The sequence below is a fragment of the Dasypus novemcinctus genome, chromosome 3 (assembly GCF_030445035.2).
Source record: "Dasypus novemcinctus isolate mDasNov1 chromosome 3, mDasNov1.1.hap2, whole genome shotgun sequence".
In the NCBI taxonomy this organism is placed as follows: Eukaryota; Metazoa; Chordata; class Mammalia; order Cingulata; family Dasypodidae; genus Dasypus; species Dasypus novemcinctus.
In genome coordinates, this window is record NC_080675.1 from 18,987,872 (window position 1) to 19,010,322 (window position 22,451).

The 22,451-nt window shown below is 39.6% G+C and overlaps 1 protein-coding gene across 13 annotated transcripts in view; it reads right to left on the minus strand.

The window, feature by feature from the left end:
- Nucleotides 1–22,088, minus strand: part of ZC3H14 (zinc finger CCCH-type containing 14) — a 47,269-nt gene extending 25,181 nt beyond the window's left edge. For 6 of the 13 annotated variants that reach the window (XM_004470320.4, XM_012529739.3, XM_023592240.2 and 3 more), the window contains exons 1-9: nucleotides 21,894–22,051; nucleotides 21,322–21,364; nucleotides 16,320–16,434; nucleotides 13,154–13,194; nucleotides 12,390–12,585; nucleotides 10,711–11,140; nucleotides 9,331–9,491; nucleotides 6,580–6,680; nucleotides 3,429–3,584 (exon numbers count right to left, since the gene is read on the minus strand). In XM_004470320.4, coding sequence (XP_004470377.2) covers nucleotides 3,429–3,584; nucleotides 6,580–6,680; nucleotides 9,331–9,491; nucleotides 10,711–11,140; nucleotides 12,390–12,585; nucleotides 13,154–13,194; nucleotides 16,320–16,434; nucleotides 21,322–21,364; nucleotides 21,894–21,929 — 1,279 coding nt within the window. In that variant the 5' untranslated portion in view covers nucleotides 21,930–22,051. Of the gene's footprint in view, nucleotides 1–3,428; nucleotides 3,585–6,579; nucleotides 6,681–9,330; nucleotides 9,492–10,710; nucleotides 11,141–12,389; nucleotides 12,586–13,153; nucleotides 13,195–16,319; nucleotides 16,435–20,724; nucleotides 20,743–21,321; nucleotides 21,365–21,564; nucleotides 21,842–21,893 lie in introns of those variants that run through there. The other 7 variants (XM_071213734.1, XM_071213733.1, XM_058292612.2 and 4 more) reach the window with 6 other exon arrangements.
- Between the last annotated feature and the right edge of the window lie 363 nt (nucleotides 22,089–22,451).

A 22,451-nucleotide genomic window follows, 5' to 3' on the forward strand; every position in this document is an offset into this window, starting at 1 on the left:
CTCCCATGTAGGAGGCAGGAGCTCAACTGCTTGAGCCACATCCTCTCCCCCATTTTTTTAGTAGCCATTCATGCTCAAGTCCTAGATTCACTGATGCACTGGGAGTTGCAAGGAAAAACAAAAATAAAACTATCATTTTGTTTCTACTTATTTGAAGATGCTTCCCTTGTCTACTATCTCAGGGGCAGGCAAACTTCCTGTTTCAGGCTTTGCAGGGTAAATGGTCTCTGTTGAAACTATTCACTTTTGCTATTATAGCACAAAAGCAGCCATAGACAAATACATAAACAAATGGGCATGGCTGGGTTCCAATAAAACTTTATGTACAAAATCAAGGGCCAATCACTGTACTATTTGGTTACCCAGTGGTACCATTCTTATAAGAAAGATAATGCTCAATTATTTTACCCAGTTTTCAACAATTAGTATCTATCATACTCCAAGTAACATGTGACCAATTAGGGTTTATATTGCTTAAGTATTTTTACGAACTCACAGATTTAAACCCCTTTTACAGATTTCAAGCACTTCAATTCCTATATTTGTATTGACACTCAAATTGTTCCATCTTTGGTCAGTGGGAACTTCTTAAAAGTTGTCTCCTAAATCCTTTTGACATGACCCTAGCATTCGCTGATAAGCTTCTTCAATATCTGGAATGTCATGAATTTGGGAGCAGAGTGGGTCAGTGGTTGAGTACTGGCTTCTCACATATGAGGTCCCAGGTTCAATCCCCAGCTCCAATAGTTCAAAAAAAAAGAATTCTAGGTTCATCTTAACACTGCTGGCCCGAGGGCTAGAACCAGGTATTTCTCAAGAAGACTGGTTTCCTTAAGTGGGAAATATTCTAAAACCACCACATGGGCACAAGGGATATTCATTGCTACAGCACTGGTCATTGCTTCTATGCCTGCCTTTCCAAGAGAGAGACCTAGGGAAAATACATATTATCGATCTAGATAAAATACAATATGGGAAGACTATGTGGCTCAAGCAGTTGGGTGCCTGCCTACCACATAGGAGGTAGCGAGTTCAGTGACTGATACCTTCAAAAGATGAGGAAGAGTGAGCTGGCACAGTGAGATGAGGCTAGATGATGCAATGGAGACATACTGAGGAAACACAATGAGACTCAATAAGAAGGGAGCAGAGGTGGCTCAAGTGATTGGGTGCCTCCTTCCCATATAGGAGGTCCTGGGTTCAGTTCCCAGTGCCTCCTAAAAAGAAGATGGACAGAGCACAGACAGTGAGCACAAACAATGAGGAACAGGGGAAGAAATAAAATAAATCTGTTCAAAAACAAAAAAACAATGTGAGTTACACTATTACTTTTGCTGGATATAAAATCTTTGGCTCACATTTTCTTTACTGGAGTATTTAAATATTACTCCATTTTCTTCTGGCATAAAATGGTATACTGAAAAGTCTGATGATAATTTACTTCACTTTTAAGTCATATGCTCTTTTTGTCTAGATAACCAAGTGACTTTATTCTTTCTTTCAAGTCCAATAATTACAGAATAGATTTTAGTATTTACGGTTCTGGGTGGATATGCTCAGGTATACAGTGTAAACTTTCAATAATGAATTTCAAACCTTTACCTTTTAAGAAAACTTTTCTGATATAATGTTTGTTCTATTCCCTTGTTTTGTGTTGTTTTCCTTCAGGAAGTCCTATTGTCTGTACATTGGATCTTCACTGCCTCTATTTAATACTTATGACTTTCGCTTATCTTTCTTATCTAAATTAAAAAATTTTCTTCCCTTTTATCTTCAGTTTCTCAGAAGGTATTTATTTTACTGGAGGCACACTGATCTTTCATTTCTTTCCAGTTTAGTCTTCATTTCTAAATAAATTTTTATTTCTAATTCTTGAGTTGCTGCCTCATTTCTGAGTTTTTCTAATGCTTGTTTTTTTCAAGTCTTGTATCATTTTCTTCATGTCTTTTGGCTCATTTTGAAATATGTTACAGTTGTCACTGGTTTGTTTTTTTTTAAGTACCAGGGCCAGGGATTGAACCCCAGACCTCACATGTGGGAAGCCAATGCTCAACCACTGAGCCACATCAGCTCCCTTGAGTTGGTTTTTTCATTTGTTTTGCTTATTGTTTTCAGTTTTTTTTAGAGGGCACTGAGAACCAAACCTGGGACTTCCCATATGGGGGGCAGATACCCAACTGCTTGAACCACACCTGCTCCCCCTCCACGCCCAACTTGCTTTTTAAGCATATCTTTCCAGTGCACTTTCTGTATAATGATATTCTGTTGCTTATTCCTTTATTAACTTTGTGTGTGGTTTACTGTGGGTTTCTGTTGTTCATTTCAGAAAAAGACTTGGTCAGGTAACTTTTCTAACTTCAGAGACGATCCCCTTCTGTTGATTTTGTGAAGTTAAAACATATGACATCTTGCTTTCCAAGATTTCAAAGCTTTGTGCCCCTCCCTTTTTCCTGACATTCTCTTTCCTAGTCCTTCTAATCTCCTGACTCTATTTGATTTTATACAGAGTAGTTTCTCCTCATGTAGAGTTCTATCTTTGAAGGGAGCCCTGGTTCATTAAGGTCAAGATTTCATAAGGAAGAGAATGCTATATCCCATTCAGCTCTTACGTCAGGCCCCTTAGCCTCACCTGCTACTGTATTAGGCATTATCTTTTCATTTCTAGTTGCTCTTCTCAAACTGGCCCATGAATACTTTTCCGCTAGTACCTACTGGCTATTTCAGGATTTTCTTGTTTTCAGGTCCATCATTTGGAAAAGTATAATTCTGTTATGTTAAATTGCACAATACGGTCAAAAACTTAGCTGACGGCATTAGTTGTGGGTGACAGCATGAGGGGGAGATACTACAAATGTGTTAGATGAGGAAAGTCATGCTTTAGAAGTTAGACAGGAGAATGTTTATGCAGGAGTGGAAGGAGATGAGAGAAAGAGGAAGCTGAAAGGTCATCTGTAAGTTATTTCAGGCACAAGGGGATAAAGCAAGGCTACTAGGACAATAAAGCAGATCCGGCAGGTCATAGAAACAATGCTGAGAGAGGGAAGATTTAAAGAAACCTAAGCTCCAGAGAATAGGAGTAGGATTAGCAAAGAATGGGAAAGGGTGAATGTAGATAAGCTATATATCTTTAAGTAAGAGCTTTCTAAGCATCATTTTGATGATGAGAGGCTGGGTGATTGGGATCATGGGAGTTCACTGAGTTCACATGGGAGTTCTCAGTCCACATCTGAGAATGTTAAAAATTTCTATCACAAAAAACTTTTTTTCAAATTTCTGAAAAGTATAGATGTGGCCTTCTTCACAGTCCCTTCTAGATCTATTTTTGAGCCCAATGACGACCCTTCACATAGTATAACAATCAATTGGAAAATAATTAATTCCTCATGAAAAAACTGTAATAAAGAGCAAAATATCATTTAAATGATTACCTTGACTTTTTTCTATATTATCTGCTTTTGTTTCCTCTTCTATAATAGGGGGGCTTATTCTCGGGGTCCTGCTTTGGCCCTGGACCACTTCCGCCAGCAATTCTTCTTGAGACGTTCGAGTTCTGGGAGCAACTGGAAGTGTCTGTTTCTGTGGGACTTTAACACATAAGGAGAAAAGAAGAAAATGTAAAAGAAGTAATGTTAAAGCTCAACAACAAATCTGTCATATTAAATATAAATGCCCCTTGGGTTTAGAACCTATGAGGTCAAAAACAGTTCATAAATACCACCTTATTTTTTTCTTACAATATTCCTGAGAAATTGTCACGTGATCTATTACCTAAATATATATAAACAAAGTCTATACATTTTAAGTCACATGCCGCAGACACATAGATATTTTACTTGCTTCTTTTTTAGGAGGTACCGGGGATTAAACCCAGAACCTTGTACATGGGAAGCAGGCACTCAATCACTGAGCTACACACGCTCCGCCATATACTGATTTTTAATCAAATGAAGTGTTTTGCTTCAAGATCTTATCAATTTCAAATTGTAATTCAGATAACTTAGGTGAATAAAGCATTCCAATGTTATTTCTTAACAAACTTGGGGATCTCTAAGGTCACAGTGACAAAATTTCTCATGATTCCAATTAATACTCCTGATGGATGGACCAGAAAAGAGAATGCAAATTAGATAAAAATCCTTAGGTCAAGTATTGGTCTTTGCCTGAAAATCCTCATCCTATATGCCAACACTCATTTAATTTTATGCTAACAAGTAAATTAGGGATGAGGAGAAACAAAGGGAACAGATGATTAATGCGTTCAAAAACTGGTGCCTCAGTGGGTGGAGATCTACACAATACCCGAAAGAATATCAAATTCCCACCCTGGGGAACTCTGCCACATTCTGCAATGGAACAGTAAGAATTCCCGTAGTATAGGGGCAATGGCTAGTGAAAGAGGATGATCCATGATGGGCCATTAATAATGATGACTGTACTTATGAACCTTTACTCTTGAAACTGAAACTTGGACTAATATTACAAGGTGCCTAAGAGTTAGTTACCTTCTGAGAGCCTCCTTGATGCTTAAGCGTGGCCTCTCTCTAAGCCAAACTTAGCATATAAAGGCATTACCTTCCCCCAGTGTGGGACATGACTTCAGGGATAAACCTCCCTGGCACGAAGGGATTATTACCAAGCACCAACTAGCTATATAACTGGAAAAAGACCTTGACCAAAACGGGGAAAATGTAAAGACAAATGAGTTCATATGGCTAAGAGACTTCAAAGTGAGTCGAGAGGTCATTCCAGAGGTTACACTTATGCACATCTCAGCAGGATCTCATTGACTGCCAAAGTAAATACTACCTCAAATAGTGGGGCTTGTAGAGGCTCTGGAGACATCCAGACATTATAGGCAGGGCAGGAGTTTGATGCCTTACCAGAGGGCCCTACTTTAGAATTTTTGCTCCCCAGTGTGACAGAGTTGGATGCAGTTGTGGTTTCCCTAAACATGGCTCTTCTGTCCCTTCTATTAGCACCTATAATTAGAACTAGGGTTGACAGGTGTTAAGTCCAAGAGACTAAAATCTTTGGGCAGTCCACATGCCAGCTGGGCCCTGAATTTCAACAGAGTTGCAACACCTACTCTCCAATTCACTGAACTCATCCAGGACAAATAACAAAGAGATGATGATGGGCAACAATCATCCCAAGAACCAGGAGAGTCTACAACTGCAAGCAAGAGAGTCCCATTCATCTGTCCCATGGGATCAAAGTTCTCCCTCAATTGGAGGTGGAGTGAGCATCACTATTCCAGAATCCTCAGGACTGGGGAATGAACTATGGACTACAGTGGACTTACTGGTATTTTATTATAAATGTACTATGATTCTAGCAATAAAAGAACTTATACCATTGATGTGGAGTCAGTTGCCACTGAGGGCAAGGAGAGGGAAAAGCATATGTAATGGGGGCATCTTTGGGACTTGGGAATTGTACTGAATGACATTATAACCACAGATACAGGACATTACATGTTTTGCCATAACCTACAAAACTGTGAGGGAAAGAGTGTAAACTACAATGTAAACTATAATCCATACTTAGAGGCAGTCCTCCAAAATGTTTTCATCAATTGTAATGAATGCACTCCACTAATGAAGGATATTGTTAATGTGGGAAAATGTGGGAGATGTAGGGGATTCCCATATGCCCTGCTCCCTACATCTTTATGTAACATTTACGTAATCTAAATATCTGTTTAAAAAATAAAAATAACATATTTTTTAAAAATTGGTGGCTAACAGTTTACTGCCCTTTAGGAAGAGGTCACAAAGAGAATGGACAAATAGAACAATGCTGAAAGAACAAGCATCAAATCCATAGCAGAAATACAATAAATTTTTTTAAAGCAGGTAGCCATATCAGCTAGCTAACAATACAGTTCTATACACTGGCTATATGGTAGGTGGGGCACAGAGTACAGAATTTAATCACAATACCATAGGGGACCCATCATTTAGTTTGCATTTCAAAATGCACTTTCTGTAAGATCAGCTTATAGTGGATTCCTCTCCTTTGTTTTTAAAACATGTAACACCTTTATATTCTCTTATAAAATGACTAATACTTTAATTAAGATTGAGGAAGGAACTTAACAAATCAATCAATTCTCTGCCTTATATTCCATTAATAGGTTCCAAAAGGAAAGAAACCAACCTGGACATAAAAAAACTAATCTTAATGAAATTTCCCTAACTTCAGCCACTTAATATTATCCCATTTTCCTTTCTTTTATACATCACAAATTCTTATCTTTTGAGTTTAATGCTATATATGGAAGTTTTACCTTTGTCAAAACTCTCTGAAAATTTTATTTCTTATATACTTCACACACATTGGAAAGAGCGAGTAGAGGGAGTAAATGGCATTACATGGTAATCAAAGAACTAAATCCCACTGAAGACTGGTAAAGTTGTCAAAACTGGTAAAATATCCTAAAACAATTCTTCTAAACCTCTTTTTGGTCTTGACATCTAGCTGGGGCCCTAATTTATCACAACTTAGCAATCATTTTCAGCTTGCAGAAATCTCTTTCAAGCTTCTTTACCCAAAATAAACATAACACATTCCAATTACCTGTAGAATAGTTTGTTGTTTTTGTTACAGATTCTTGAGCTTCAGAGATAGCCTTCAAAATCAGATTCTTGTTAGCTTGTTTAGAAGGTGGAAGCGAAGGTCTAAGAGTTAGGAAAAGTAATTTTTATTAAATTTTAAATTTGAGATCTCTACATGCTAACCTTCTGTTATGCCTTTATTACACACTTCTTTCAGGCTTTGAACATAGTTTTTTTTTGTTTGTTTGTTTAGGTGTTGTTTTTAGGAAACAACTAACCTAGAACCTCTTAACTTTTTGAAATAATCTCAATCAGTTCTGTTTTTTCCCATCGCTTGATATTTTTAATTTTCTCCACAATCCGCTCCAATTTTAAGCAATTTCTCTCTCATTAATATCAGTGGTTTTCAAAAACCAATGAAAAAGTCTTAAATGTTATTACATTACATATCATTTATTTTTATGATTATTAAGAGGGAAGTGGACGTGACTCAAGTGATAAGAGCTTCCGCCTACCATATGGAGGACCTGGGTTTATCCCTGGGCCCTCCTGGTGATAAAGAAAAAAACGTGCCCGTGCAGCAAGCCAATGCCTGCACGAGTGCCCCCATGGTGAGCCAGTGCCCAGGCGATGAGCTAGTGCCCTGCACAAGTGAGTCACACAGAAGATGATGATGCATCAAAAGAGACAAGGGGAGAAGCTGACGTGGCTTCCACCTACAATATGGAGGGTCCAGGGTTCGATACTCAGGGCCTCCTGACCCATGTGGTAAGCTGGCTTCCATCTACCATATGGAGGTTCCAGGGTTTGATACCCAGGGCCTCCTGACCCGTATGGTAAGCTGGCCTACGCACAGTGCTGCTGTGCGCAAGGAGTGCCATGCCACACAGGGGCATCCCCACGTAGGGGTGCCCCACACGCAAGGAGTGAGCCCCACAAGGAGAGACCCCAAGTGAAAAAAGCACAGCCCACCCAGGAGTGGCACTGCACACATGGAGCCCTGATGTAGCAAGATGATGCAACAGGGGAAGGGGAGAGAAATAAATAAGAAATAAATCCAAAAAAAAATTCCACAACAAAAAAACAGATGCAGTTTCCCAGTGCCACCTGATAATATAAGCAGACACAGAACACAGAGCGAATGGACATAGACAGCAGAGAATGGGGGGAAAAGGGAGAGAAATAAATCTTTAAAAAAAGGAGAGAGGGAAACGGACTTGGCCCAGTGGTTAGGGCGCCTGTCTACCACATGGGAGGTCCGCGGTTCAAACCCCGGGCCTCCTTGACCCGTGTGGAGCTGGCCATGCGCAGTGCTGATGCGCGCAAGGAGTGCCCTCCCACGCAGGGGTGTCCCCTGCATAGGGGAGCCCCACGCACAAGGAGTGCGCCCGTAAGGAGAGCAGCCCAGCACGAAAGAAAGTGCAGCCTGCCCAGGAATGGCACCACCCACACTTCCTATGCTGCCCACGACAACAGAAGCGGATAAAGAAACAAGACGCGGCAAATAGACACAGAGAACAGACAACCGGAGGAGGGGGGAGAATTAAATAAATAAATCTTTAAAAAAAAAAAGAGAGAGAGAGAGAAAAGAGGAGAATCAAAGTGAATCCCAGCAGAAACCAGGAAATGAGGTGGCACAATTGACAAGGAACTTCTCTCCCCATCAGAGGAGGTCTCCAGGAGGAGAGAAAATGAAAGAGAAGACAACACAGACAGCAAAAAGAGTAGGGTGGGAGGAGGATAAGGGGAAGGAATACATAAATCTTAAAAAAAAAAAAAAAAGAAAAGAAACCCAGAAGACTACATCAAGCAATGCAAGCAATGCAAGATTAATTTACAGGGAAGCAGATTTGGTTCAATGGATAGAGCATCCACCTACCACATGGGAGGTTCAAACCCAGGGCCTCCTGACCCATGTGATGAGCTGGCCCACATACAGGGCTGATGCGCACAAGGAGTGCCATGCCCCGCAGGGATGTGCCCCGCGTAGGGGAGTTCCAAGCGCAAGGAGTGCGCCCCATAAAGAGAGCTGCCCTGCGCAAAAAAACTACAGCCTGCCCAAGAGTGGCGCCACACACAAAGAGAGCTGATGCAACAAAAGAAACACAGGTTCTGGGTGCCGCTGACAAGAATACAAGCAGACACAGAAGGATACACAGTGAATGGACACAGAGAACAGACAATTGGGCTGGGGGGGTGGGAGGGAAGGGGAGAGAAATAAAAAATAAATCTTTTAAAAAAGGACTAAATTACAGGATACAGCTGTGGCTCAACCAACTGGGTTTCCATCAACCATATAGGAGGTCCAGGGTTCGATGCCCAGGGCGTCCTGGTGAGGACAGGCTGGCCCACGTGGTGAGCTGGCCCACACAGAGTGCCAACCCACGTGGGAATGCCGCCCCGTGCAGGAGTGCTGCCCTGCATGGGAATGACACCCAGTGCAGGAAAGCCGCCCTGCACAGGAGTGCCAGCCAACAGAGAGAGCTGGCGCAGCAAGATGATGCAAGAAGAGACACAGCGGACATAAAATAAGAAGACAGAGCAGAGCAGGGAGTTGAGGTGGCACAAGAGAGTAATTCACTCCCCCACTCCAGAAGGTTCCAGGATTGGTTCCCGGTGCCACCTAATGAGAATACAAGCAGACACAGAAGAACACACAGTGGATGGACAGAGAAAGCAGACAAGACAATGGGGGGAATGAGGAGCGGGGGGAGAAACAAGTAAAATAAAAAATTTTAGGGATAAAAAAAGATTTACAGACACGTTCTGGTACCTCCTTTCAGGTTTTGCTGGCACTGACACACTGCTTGAGACACTTGCCGTCCGGGACCCATAATCATCATCTTCCTCCTCCTCTTCTCCATCATGACTGAATTTTTTTACTTTAATAACTGAACTTACCACAGGCAATTTTCTCTTCCGAAAGTTTTCTTCCTGCAATCAGAGAAACGTATGACTATTTACCAAGTCTATGAAAATTAAGTATTGCCAAAGAATGTTTTTTTAAAACAGGAAATCATATTAAGAATTTATGGAGTATTTTCTGGTTTCTTATAAAAATATAAATATTATCCCTAATAGTTAACACTTCAGCAAAAACAATAACAGAAATTAGAGCTTAACACTCATTTAATGAACAGCTACATAAAGCACTGTTGAGGAGTTAATAAAATGGAATTACTTGGTTTCTTACCAAAAACTGTCTTGAAAAATCTAAAATTGACCTAAGAGCCCAGAAATTATAACTTAAGGTATGAAACATGATGATGATGATGAAATATCATACTTCAGAAATCCTAAAAGAATAAACAATTTAATTTCTATACAGAACTCTCCTATAGGTTAAAACTATCAGAAAAGCATACAAGACATAAAAGATCATCAGAAGGTAGCCATGGAAAGGGAAATCTAAATGGTATATTGTGAATAGCACAGAAACCAACTTAAAATAAATTTGCAATATGTATTCACTATTTATTATCCAAGAATTGCCAATTTTCAACCTAACAAGCCAGAATTTCAAAGTATAATTGCGTCTCATTATTCAGGGTAGATGTTCCAATAAAGTGACTGTGAATACTGAATTGGCAAGTACTGAATCAATGCTCTTAAGGGAAATACAGGATTAGGTTCTTGAAATCCTGTCACAATATTTTCATCAACTGAAATCAATATGTAAGCTTCGTTTTGTTATTTAATATTGTTGATTCATCAACACTGAAACTATGGCCAATTGCACTTTAACTCACGTCTGAACAAGCTTATTCAACATGCATATTTTCTTGGTAAGACACATCACAGCCTTCTTGCATTTAGGGACATTAGACTGCACTTCAGAACTACACCTGGGGAACATTTTAGCCAGCAAAATCATCAACAAAACTGTGAAAAACATGGCACTAAAAATACTGCAAAAAGGACACTGTCTGCAGCATGACAACTGAAATGACAAGGTCAAAGGTTGCCTTGTTTGACCTCAGCTGGGAAGCAGCTAATTTTTCACTGCTCTGCATACATTCATAAATGACTACAAAAGCATCACAAGCATTCAGTTTGGGGTTACAAATAAATTTGGGGTTACAAATAAATTTTAGCAAGTAAGCAAGTCACAAATACAGTCTGTGAATAATGAGGATCAAGTGTATATACAAACCTCAATATTCATTTTTTCAGAGCTGTTTCTGAAGAAGGGACTATAAGTCTCCTCTAGACTGTTAGGCACTTCTGGGTCACACAAACGTCCTGTTTCATATACCCGGTTGTTCTGTATATCAAGTTGCTTGGAAGCATGAATACTGTTTTGCTGCTGTTGGAACGGCAACCTATTTAAATGAGCACCACTATCTGCATTTCGACTTGCAGGTGGCCTATAAATTTCAATAGAAGGGCGAGAAGAACCATATGTAAGCGTCACTGTAGGTTTTTTCTGAGATAAGGGATTCTCCTGCACAAAATTAAGGTCTTCATCAATGAGATCATCCGGTTCTGGCTTAATATCAATCACGTCTTCTGAGGGCGCTGGCTCCCTCAAAGGTTTCACTGTTGACATTAGTCGGGTTGCAGCTCCATCATCATAAGTCTGTCTATTTTGAAAAAAAAACAAGTACTTGTTCACAATTTAGACAATTATTTTCAAATCTTCAAAGAATGTTTAAAACTTTTAAGGGAAAAGTTTTAAATATTCCCTTTTGATATCCTTGTTAAAAACTACTTTGATGAAATATTGTTCTTTTTTTAGGCTATGGTTTACTATATTTGAAATAAAAGACAATCATACTTAGGTCTTATCCATTCATTATTTTAAAAAGTGCTCATGAAGGTGTAAGGGAGGTAAAGGGGAGTTAATGCATAACGGGTATAGAATTTCTATTTGGAGTGATGGGACTACTGCGCTAATGGATGGTGGTAAGGGTAAAACAACAGTGTGGATATGATTAATCCCACTGGATGGTATGCTTGGGAGCTGGTTCAGGTGAGAAACTCTGTGTTGTATACATGTTTCCACAAATTAAAAAAAAAGAGCAACTAATGAGACACTGACAATTAAATACAATGCATGATCCTGGACTGGATCCAATAATGGAGGAGAAAAGCTCAAAAGGACATTAGTGGGAAATACAGGGGGAAAAAAGGAATATGAACCGTAAGCTAATATCAACATTCTAGAACTTGAACACTTAAGGTGGTTACAAAATGACTATCTCTGTTCTTAAGAAATATTTATGGAAGTATTAAGAGTTCAAGGAGCATGAAGTACATATATAACCTATTTACAAATGTTGAGAAAATACATAAACGTTCAAATTGGTGGATCTGGGTACCAGGAAGGGAACTATGTCAGAGTTCTCTGTATTGGTTTTGTATGATTTTACAACTGTCATGTAAGTCTGAAATCATTTCAAAATAAAAAGTTTAAGGCCTCTAAAATTTTTTAATTTAACATTTAGTGTGATCTATGTATCTTTTAAAAAAATAATTGAAAAAAGTTTAAAGGAGCTGATGTGGTGCAAGCAGTTGAGCTCCTGCCTCCCATGTGGGAGGTCCCAGGTTTGGCTCCTAGTGCCGCCCTAAAAACAAACAACAAGCAAAACAAACCAGCTCAGGGAAGCTAATGTGGCTCAGCTGTTGAGCAATGGCTTCCCACATACAAGGTCCCAGGTCCTAGATTCAATTCTCAGCTCCCAGTACCTCAAAAAAAAAAACTTTTAATTAAAAAAAAAAAAATTGCTCAAGACCTCTCCCCAGTTTCTAAAAATTGCAGAAAACCACAATTTCAAGAAATAAAAACTAAACACATACTCATCTACCCACAGGTCTACATAGGACTTTTACCTGACATTAGTGGTTTTCTGTTCCTGTGAACTTGTAGAAACTCTGGAATCCCTTTTGTCAGGTCTAGTGCTTGTAACTGCAAGAGGTGGCACTGTAGCTTCGTGCCTTCTCTCATCTCCCCGACCAAAACTGCTCTTGTTTGAAGGCACATTACTATCAAAGATGTTGGTATCAGAAGACTTAAGACTAGAGGGTTCTGGACAGAAAAAGCACATGGTTTCTTTCAGTCTATTTTTATTACATTAAATCCTTTCCCTCCCCCCTCAAACCAATTTAAAAGCAAAAGGTATTTCCTGCAGAAAATGTGAAAAACAAAAATTAAGCAAAAAGAAATGTCACCAATTATCCCAAAGGTAATTTTTTAAGTATACATACACATTTTCTGAAAAGATATAGTTCTTATGTTTGTATATTTTGTGTTATTGTTCTATAACATTATTTCTTATTGGCTGAATGTTATTCCATACTTGGTAAAATCATTTATTCAATTTATTATTGGACTTTTAGGCAATTTCCAATTATAAAACACTGAACATCCTTGAGAGTAAAGCTTTGAACACATCTATAATTATTTCCTCAAGATAAATTGCATCATAGGTACCCCTTAAATCATCTTTGAATTGAACTTATTGCTCTTAAATTGACAAAAATATGTGCTTTCTAAAAAAGTTCAAATGAACTCCTGATTTCAAATTTGTGTTTTCCCCCCAAAGCAATACAGTAAGTTTAAAAACAAACAAAAAGGACATTTTCACAAATCTTACCAGTTGTGACAGAGCGAAGTTTATCTAATACACCATGAAGCCTAAAAGAAAAAGCAAAAAATTAAAGCCCCACTACTCAAGATATGTTTTAGGTCAAGTGCCACTCTATGATACTACAGAATCAATATCCAGATAAATATTGGTAAATGGCATTAAATGGTATTAATGGACATATGGTATTAAAATTAACTTTCAAGTTTCCTATTTTAAGAAAATGGGTATTGCAGAAGCCAATCAAAAATATCAGCTCTTTTTTGTTCACTATTTTCAATGCCTCACCTCTGCAAAAGTAAGGGCAAGGATATCATTGGTCATGACCAAACAGTTCTCTTGACCTACAAAGAACATCAGTTTGTTTCCATAAGGAATAGACTCAATGTAGCTTAAAGTAAAGCAATATCAAAGTGTCATGAACATGTTATGTAGTTTATTATTATACTTGCTTAAGCAGTTTATCTTGACTTTCTTGGACAACCTAATTGTGAGGTGAAAAAAGTTATAAATAATTCCAAATTAGCTACTATCACTTCGCCATGACTATTATTTCCAAAACTAATGCTACAAGCATAGGCTGTGACCTGACCTTGCTTATAACATACTCTATTATAGTAATTATGTAGAAGACAAACAGTCCTTCCAAGAGGCTGCTTCCTGAAAATACGAGATCTCATTATAATACTGCTTCACCCAGAATCTAATCACATGTCACTGTCCCCAAGGACACAGGACTCCAAGGAATCAGGAGTGTCAGTCTAAGGTTGGTGTTAAAGAATACTTAACTTAGGAAAACAAAGTACCAAAATAGAGACACCACTACTGGCGTAGGTACCTGTCAAAGAACTGAAAATATGACAAGATAAAAAAGCTGCATTTCTTTCAAGTTCAGATGCATTTAGTACCATTTATATAAAAAATTTGTCTAAAGCTTTCATCAAGTTATCTGGGAAAGAATCTACTAGGGGGTCAATCACCCATCTTATATTAGTAGAATTCAAATTAAAGTTAAAGCAAAGATTTAACCAAAAGTTGGTCATTAAAAATGTTATCAAACAAAATAAATACCTATACTGCTGCAGACAGTGGATTAGATCACCCATGCTGAAGTAGTGTATGTACCCAAACATTTGAGGACCACTGCACTCTACCAATGTTCTTCAAAATGTAATATAACCCAAAGAAGGTACAGAATTTCAAGGAGTCACAACCAGAATCCTCAGGATTGGGGAATAAAATATGGACTAGAGTGGATTTACTGGTATTCTACTATACTTATTGTGATTCTAGCAATGGAAGAAATGGTATCACTGATAGGGAAACAGCAGCCAACAGAGTGGCTGAAGGCAGGGGGAGGGAAAAAGAGGTATAATATGAGGGCATTTTTGGGCCTTGGAATTGTCCTGAATGACACTGCAAAGACAGATACAGCCATTATATATCCTGCCATAACCTACATAATGGAATGGGAAAGAGTGTAAACTACAACATAAACTATAATCCATACTCAGCAGCAATGCTCCAAAATGTGTTCAATTGCAAAGAATGTACCACACTAATGAAAGAAGTTGTTAATGTGGGAAAAGTGGGAGGTGTGGGGAGTGGGGCACATGGGAATCCCCTACATTTTTTTTATCCCGCCCTTGTGGTTTTGCTTGCTGTCTGCTTTTCTTGTGTCCATTCGCTGTGCATTCTTCTATGCCTGTATTTATTTTCATTTATTTATTCCCCCCCGCCTTTGTGGCTTGCCTGCTGTCTGCTCTGTGTCCATTTGCTACACATTCTTCTGCGTTTTTCTGCTTGTCTCCCTTTTTGTTGCATCACTTTGCTGAGTTGGCTCTCCGCGGTGTGCGGGTAAGCCTGCCTTCACAAGGAGGCCCCGGGACGAGGAACCCAGGGCCTCCCACATGGTAGATGGAGCCCAACTGGTTGAGCCACAGCCACTTCCCTTCCCTGTATTTTTTTATGTAACATTTTATGTAATCTATGCATCTTTTAAAAATAAATTTAAAATATATTTTTTAAAAAAGGTGTCACAAGAGCTGTAAAAGCTCTCCCAGCTGCCTACTGGGGCAAAAACACCTTCAAGACAAATGTCGGTTTAAAGGCACAAAGTTAACTAGCTTCCTCTATTTCCTACGTACCTCGTATTACCTCTCCCAGACTCTTACATTTCAAATTAAGCAGGCTATTTTGCTCACTCAACTTTTGCTCACCATCAACTTGTGCCATAACTGGTTGATCCCAGTCTAAGGGTTCTCATAAGAGGCCTTCCTGCTCTATTTTCAGCTACTTTGTCACCCTCTCCCATCCCTCCCTGTACTTCAACTTAGTATCAGGATCTGGTCTTCTTAAATTGAACCGTAGGCTTTTAATCATTAAATCTCAACTAAAGACCCATGTGGTCTGAAAAGACATTTAAAATTATACTATTAATCTATATTTGGAAACAAAGTTGCCTATTCTAAAATTCCAACCTTTAAAAATGACTGAAGGGAGCAGACATGGCTCAAGCAGTTGGGTGCCTGCTTCCCACATGGGAGGTCCAGGTGCCTCAAGAAAAAAAAACAAAAACCAAACACCAAAAACATATGAAAGCAAACAAATGAAATAACCAACTCAGGGAGCCGATGTGGCTCAGTGCTTGAATGCCAGCTTCCCACATACAAGTTCAATCCCTGGCCGTAGTACCTCAAAAAAAAAAAAAGACTGAAATTTTTGTTTGTCAAATGAAGGCATGAATTGAAGTAAGAAAATAAGAAAAAAAAACAAAACTTCCTCTCTAAGTGTTAACTTGGAGAAAGTAATACAGGAAGCTAACCTAGTTCAAACAACATGTATTAGTTTAGGTGGGCAGAAAGGAATTATGAGATGTAGAATATTTACCAAAAAAAAAGAGCAACTATAGATAACATGAATTAAGGACTCTTGACAGGTGCAGTTACAAGCCCTTTATATCTATCAGCACAATTCATTCCTTACAACAATTCTTTGAAGGAGGTGAATCACTATCCCCATTTATAGATGGAGAAACTGAGGCAATATGACCCCAGTGGCTGTGTCCTCATCTTTCACAACCTGCCTCTCCAGACTGAACCTTATCTGCCTGTCAAAATACCCACTCTGACTTGTGCCAAACTTTGGTATTAGGTATTCATATCCAGAAACCTACCATACGGTGAATCGAATTGTGTTGTTCCCTAGAAAGAGGGACAGGTCCTCTGTCATTTGGTCCTGACTTTTCTTGTTGGCCACCATCACCATAATATAATCAGGAAGTTCTTCATCTATTTAAAAGGAAAAGTATATCAAAACCTTATGTTTTCCTTTTTTTTTTTGCATTAAAGTCAATGTGTTTTGAGATATAGCTCTAACAAGAATCAGTATTTCAGCTCTACTAGAATTATGTTAGACAACAAAGGATAACTTTCTTTTTTTTTTCTTTCTTCTTTATTCCCTAAGTATTTCAATTACTGAAGTACAAGAGTTGGAATAACTAATGAATATTTATAACTAAACATTCTGAATTACAGTATCAAACTTGAGAGTATATTCACTTCCATTAAAGCAGGGGTTCTTAAAAAGAGGTCCGTGAGCTTGAATTTAAATTCAAAAAAATATTATTCTTGTGGGGATGTGTGGGTGTGATATACTTACTAAATAATACACAGTATAGAGTGGACTTAGTAAGGGGTCTGTGGTTTTCACCTGACTGGCAAAGGGATCCATGGAACAAAAAAGATTAAGAACCCCCACATTAAAGGAATCTTTTCAATAATGCTCATAAAATTTCAGAGAACCTTCCATTAAGTATATGGACAGTCCTCAAAAAGACAAAATTGAGTTCTGTTTAGTTTTGTGTTTATTTATAATGTTTCAAAATGAGTATCATCAAAATGATACTCATTTCTCAAGAGAATACCTGTATCTTTGGTATAAACAGATTTCAGTTATTCAGGGTAACAAACCTACAGGAATATCAAATACGCAAAACCACCCAAAAACTCTACATCATTTAAAGAATTCAATAATTTTCACTGAACTCATTGTTTTTTACTCTCCACACCCTTTTACATGGTGATTATGAAAAGTGAGGTCTAGGACCAAAAATAAAAGTTGCCACAGTGAGAAGATAAAGAACCAAAAGTCATTTTTCAGGTCTCTAACCTCCACCAAAAAGCTCCTTTAGATTTCTTTAATACCTTAAATACTCAATTTTCTATATAAGCAGAAAGGTTCATTTCAGAAGTACTATCAGATACTTGTTTCAAGAAGAATAATCAAAAATCCAGTTCTAGAAGAAAGCACAAATATATTGGGAAAGCCCAATGTATGAAAGGAAAGATATTAAAATACTTGAAAGAAGCATATATTATGTGACAGGATTCAAGCAAGGTCAAGTATCCAGTTATTGATTATTCTCTTTGTAAATTATCAGAAGGCTCTCATTGCTTTCTGACAATTTTGGTAAATAAGGTTGATAACTTATTTACCAAAACTTTCTTGAGTATCTATTATGTGTTGCCACTGCTAAGTCAGGAAAGGTTAACAGACAAAAGCTGGAGTACTTTGATGGCCAAATTTTCTCCCTAATAAAGTCAGCAGTGAAAACAAATAGACTTTTTTTTTAAGGAGGTACCAGGGATTGAAACCAGGACCTCGTACAGAGGAAGCAGGAACTCAACCATGGAGCCACATCTGCTCCCCTAGACTGCATTTTTTGCAGTTTCTAGAATTTTGTATGAGATCAGTCATTGCCTGAGTACAGGGTGGGGCCAGAAGAATGAATTATAAAAGAGCCCTGGGTTTTTTGTGAGTTATGTATCTTTAAAAAAAAAAAAAAAAGACAATCAAAGAAAGAGAAAGAAAGAGAGGAAGGGAAGGAAGGGAAAGAAGGGAAGGGAAGAAAGGAACCCTGAGAAACATTTGGAGGTGATGGATAAATTCACTATCCTGACTGTGGTGATGGTTTCATGAGTGTACATGTCTCAAAACATACCAAACTGTATACTTTAAATATGTGCAGTTTAATGTATGCTAATTATATCTCAATAAAGCTGTTAGAAATAGGTTATTTCAGACATACAATGGGAAAATAAGAACCTAATGAAAATTTTCATGTGATCATGACATTCCTACAGAATTCTAATGGATTTCTCAAGTTCACGTAAAATCAACATCCTAAGACAGAAATATTCAGGTTTTACAAGCTCAGAATTCTAAAATGTGAATGAGACTGTAATGAATGAATTACAACTGCCATGTCACTAAAGTGCTCCATTTTAAACCAATACAAACAAGATGATACCACCTCTAAAAAAAAAAGTGTTATTCAACTTTTATACCCCACTCAATTACTTAAAAATAGGTACTCAAATATTAAAGGATTGTTTTTATAACCTTGAAGGACGCTTTGTAATCATAAAGGGATCAAAAAGTTATCCTTACAAGTCTATTTACACAAATAGGCAGGCAGCTTATACTGAACATAAATAATACTATTTTGTTTCAGCTAGAGTCTAATGATGACCTCTGTTTTCCCATATAATCAATATTTATGAAATATAAAGCTCACTGCTAAGTCATGGGGACACCACAAATAAGGATTCTCTGCCCTCAAGTAGCAGAGACAAATAAATAGTGAAGCCATTCTAACAATGTGTTAACTCCTGGGACAGATTTCAGGGAAGTCCTACAGGAGCCTTCAGGAGTGATTCCTATCCATTTATTAGCTCATCAACATAATAGGGAAACATCAAGGTTCTATAAGATCTGAGTTCTCTGCATGTCAATTTTGTTGTTGTTGTTTTTAGACCTACTACTGACCAGCTCTAGTTAGTCCCCCAAGATGCCATTTCTTTTTTTGTAAAAGGAGGAATACTACCTGCCATCACCATTGTAGCACTGTGTTCTGGAGCCAATGGACCCACATGACAATTCCTTGAAAACTATAAAATATATGGCACTTGTACTACAATTTCATTTCTATACTGAACTAGGTTAAGTTTTTAACAGCCTCAAAAAGATTCTGGCTTGAGTTTTTTTTTATAAAGGACAGGAATCATTAACAAGATTGAATTTAGACTCAACACTTATTTGTGCTTTCATGTACTAGAATAGAGAAAATTCTTACTGAAGGATTTCTATGGATTTCTTATTTTGAACAAATGTGTAAGTTCCAGGTGCATAGGTGGCATCCATGAAGTGCTGAGTAAATAAAAGAATAAAGAAATCCTGGTTTGGCTTCATCTTTAACCTCTTTGAGCCTCAACTTTACCAATAAACCAATATTTATTGTACACCAATAAACTGTTACCAAAAACTCATTTATGCTAACATAAGTAACAGTTTTATGGAAAATATATTTCCCAAAATAAATTTAATGCTAAAAATGGCAACGACACAGCTGGATTCTCATTTCTGCTTCAGCATTTAACATTATGTTATGATTAAAGAATGTGAAGAAAATCTGGTCTTGCACAGATATGTAGGTGGAAAAGACAGGAATATTTTAACAGGCACAGTGTGCATATTCTTCTGTGATACAAAACCAAAACACATTAAGTTGTGCTTTCTTAAAAGTTAGCTGCAATGTGGAATCTAAAACCACATCAATGACTTTACTGTATTCTGTTACGGGAAAATCCACTGATCCATCTGAACTTTTAATGGCTCTTTTACCCATGCAAAATTTGTAACATTATGCACTGGTCCCATTGGAAAATACTTGTTCGCTGAGCTATCCCAACAGTCCACATGGTGATACATCTCTTTGTACAAAATTAAAAATTCACACTCATTACTACTGCCATTGATAACATCAGAAAATCTTCATAAGGACTGGGAAACTCTCAAGTTCACGGAGGCAGATGCAAATATTCCAATTTTCTAATTTTCCTTTGAATGTTCAGCTTTTGTCATTGGCAACAAAGATTATCAGTTCTTTTCCTCTGCTCACTCTCAAGAAAATGTCTGCCAAATACCCAAGTGTGCTTGACCGCTTTGTTGGTCCTCCTTAGAAGTTAAAAGTTATGTTTCACTGAAAGCGTGGCTAGTGCAGTTCTCAACTGAATCACAACAAAATGTTTTTCCTCAACACAACAATCACACTCTAGTACACAAAAATTCTTTATGGGTGCTTCCTATTTCCTCATGGAAAAAATTAAAAGGACATGTGGTCAAGGGCCAGGGTTTTAAATATATATATTAACTGTTTCAATGACATTACGTGAAACTGGCTTTAAAAAAAAAAAGCCAAGTGGGGGATGGCAAAGTATATGATTTCAAGTAGAGTTGGTGTGACTAAAGTAGTCACAGCTAAGACAGTGGCAGTTTTACCCACCACTGCTTGTACACAATCCAAAAGCCAATAGTGATAATGGCATATACCATCTTAGTACTAATATGAAAGTTTTGACTTCAGAGCCCTGGGGTCTCCCACACTTGGTGAAGTCCTGTCCTAAATGGTAGTTATTAATCTTTGGAAGAGGAGGCATCAGCTGTGGAGTCAAACAGACCCAGGACTCAATCCATTAACACCCTGTTCAAGGAGGCACTTAAAGCCTCAGTTTCCTCACCTGCACAGCCGGGGATATTACACTTACCCTCCAGTGTGTTCAGCGGGGACTATCATGAACTAAAGCATACACAACAATTATGCAAAATACCTGCCCAAGGGAAAACATTCATATTATAAATCACAAAACAATAAGGAGAGAGGATCCGTTACTGCTGCGAGGTAAAAATGAAAGAATTAAGAGATAGAAAGTAAAACTCACTGAACCATTAGAGGCAAAGTCAAAAATAATAGTTCTGAAAACGAGGATCAAGAGGAAAGGAACAAGAATAGATAAGACATAGAATAAAATCGGACAAGCATAAGAGATAGTAAGGAAAATATGAAAAAGCGTTAAGGGAGGATTTAAATCATTCTGTTAGAAAACGGTTGGGGGGGCAGGGGGGGGGGGGGAGGGACACAACAAGGTTGCAGAGAGAGCTTTCAATGAAAAGACTGTAAGGAAAAGAAGTAACCAGGGAGTATCAGATCTGAAGACGGTGGAATGGAAGGGATCTCCCAATGTTCAAAGAACGAAGGGGAAAATGCATTCACTAAAATTCAATTAGCTGCAAACTCTAAGTTCTATTAGGCTAACAACAACAAAAACAAAACTTACCAACATAAGCTCCTAATTCTTGCAATTTCCCCTTAATGGCACTCTGAGGCAGGGGGGAAAAAACACAAAACATGCATTTGAGAAAGTCGGCCCTGGGAAAACAAGAGTGCAGCGCAGAGGCAACGAGGCGGGTGCGGGGACCTCCTGCCCGCCCCTCGGCGGCTGGGGTGGGGGCGGGGAGGCGCCCGGCACCCCACCCCCACCCCACCCCCACCCCCACGCGCCCGGGCCCGCGGCGTCCACCTCCGGGAGCACGCCCCGAGCGGCTCGGTGCGCGGCTGTGCGCGGCTCCCGCCGGCCCCGCACGCGTCCTTCCGTTTCCCGGGGGCCACCTCTCCAGCTTTAGCCCCTCTGGCCGCCGCGCTGTCCGAGGCCGCGTCTGCGCCCAGGCCCGAGCGACCTGGCCGAGGGGACGCCGCTGGCCGGCCCCGCGGCCCTCAGGAGCGCCAGGCCGCGGCGGCCAGGCCGGGCCCACCGCGCCCGTTACTCCTGACAACAGCGAGCCCGCCCGCCGCGGCCCGGCCCCGGCCGGCTCCCCGCCCCCGCCCGGCCCGGCCCGTCGCGGGCCTCACCCGGATCTTGCGGCTGATCTCGGTGCCGATCTCCATGGCTCGGCGGCGAGCGGCGGGCTCCGCACTGGGCGGCGCTTCGTTCACCTGGAGCCGGGCGCCGGCCCCCACCTCGCAGCCCACCGCCGCCGCTCCGCCCCCGCCTCGCGCACTGCGTGTCCCCGCCCCCTCCGGCCCGGCGCGCGCTCGCGAGCGGGGACGAGCGCGCCCGCGCCTGCGCGAGTCTCTGGCCGGAGGTGCCTGCGCTTGGGCGCCCTCTACTGGCGGCAGGAAGGGCAGAGACGTGCAGCTGGCCTGGGCTTCTCTGCCTCGCAGGGCTCGTGGGCGCCATTCATTCTTCCTTTTCGTAGCTCCCTCGCCTGTTCACCTTACTCTTCTTTGGAAAATAGGATGAATTAAGTGTGCAAAGGGAAGATCCGGGACTTTGATGGGAGATCTGAGTTCAAATCTACCCTCCACTTACTATTATATTAGTGCAGTATCTGTCCACATGTTTAAACCCTTGAGGTCTCAGTTTATTGTCTATAAAATAGAGACAAAAATAACAGTCTCTCAGAGGTT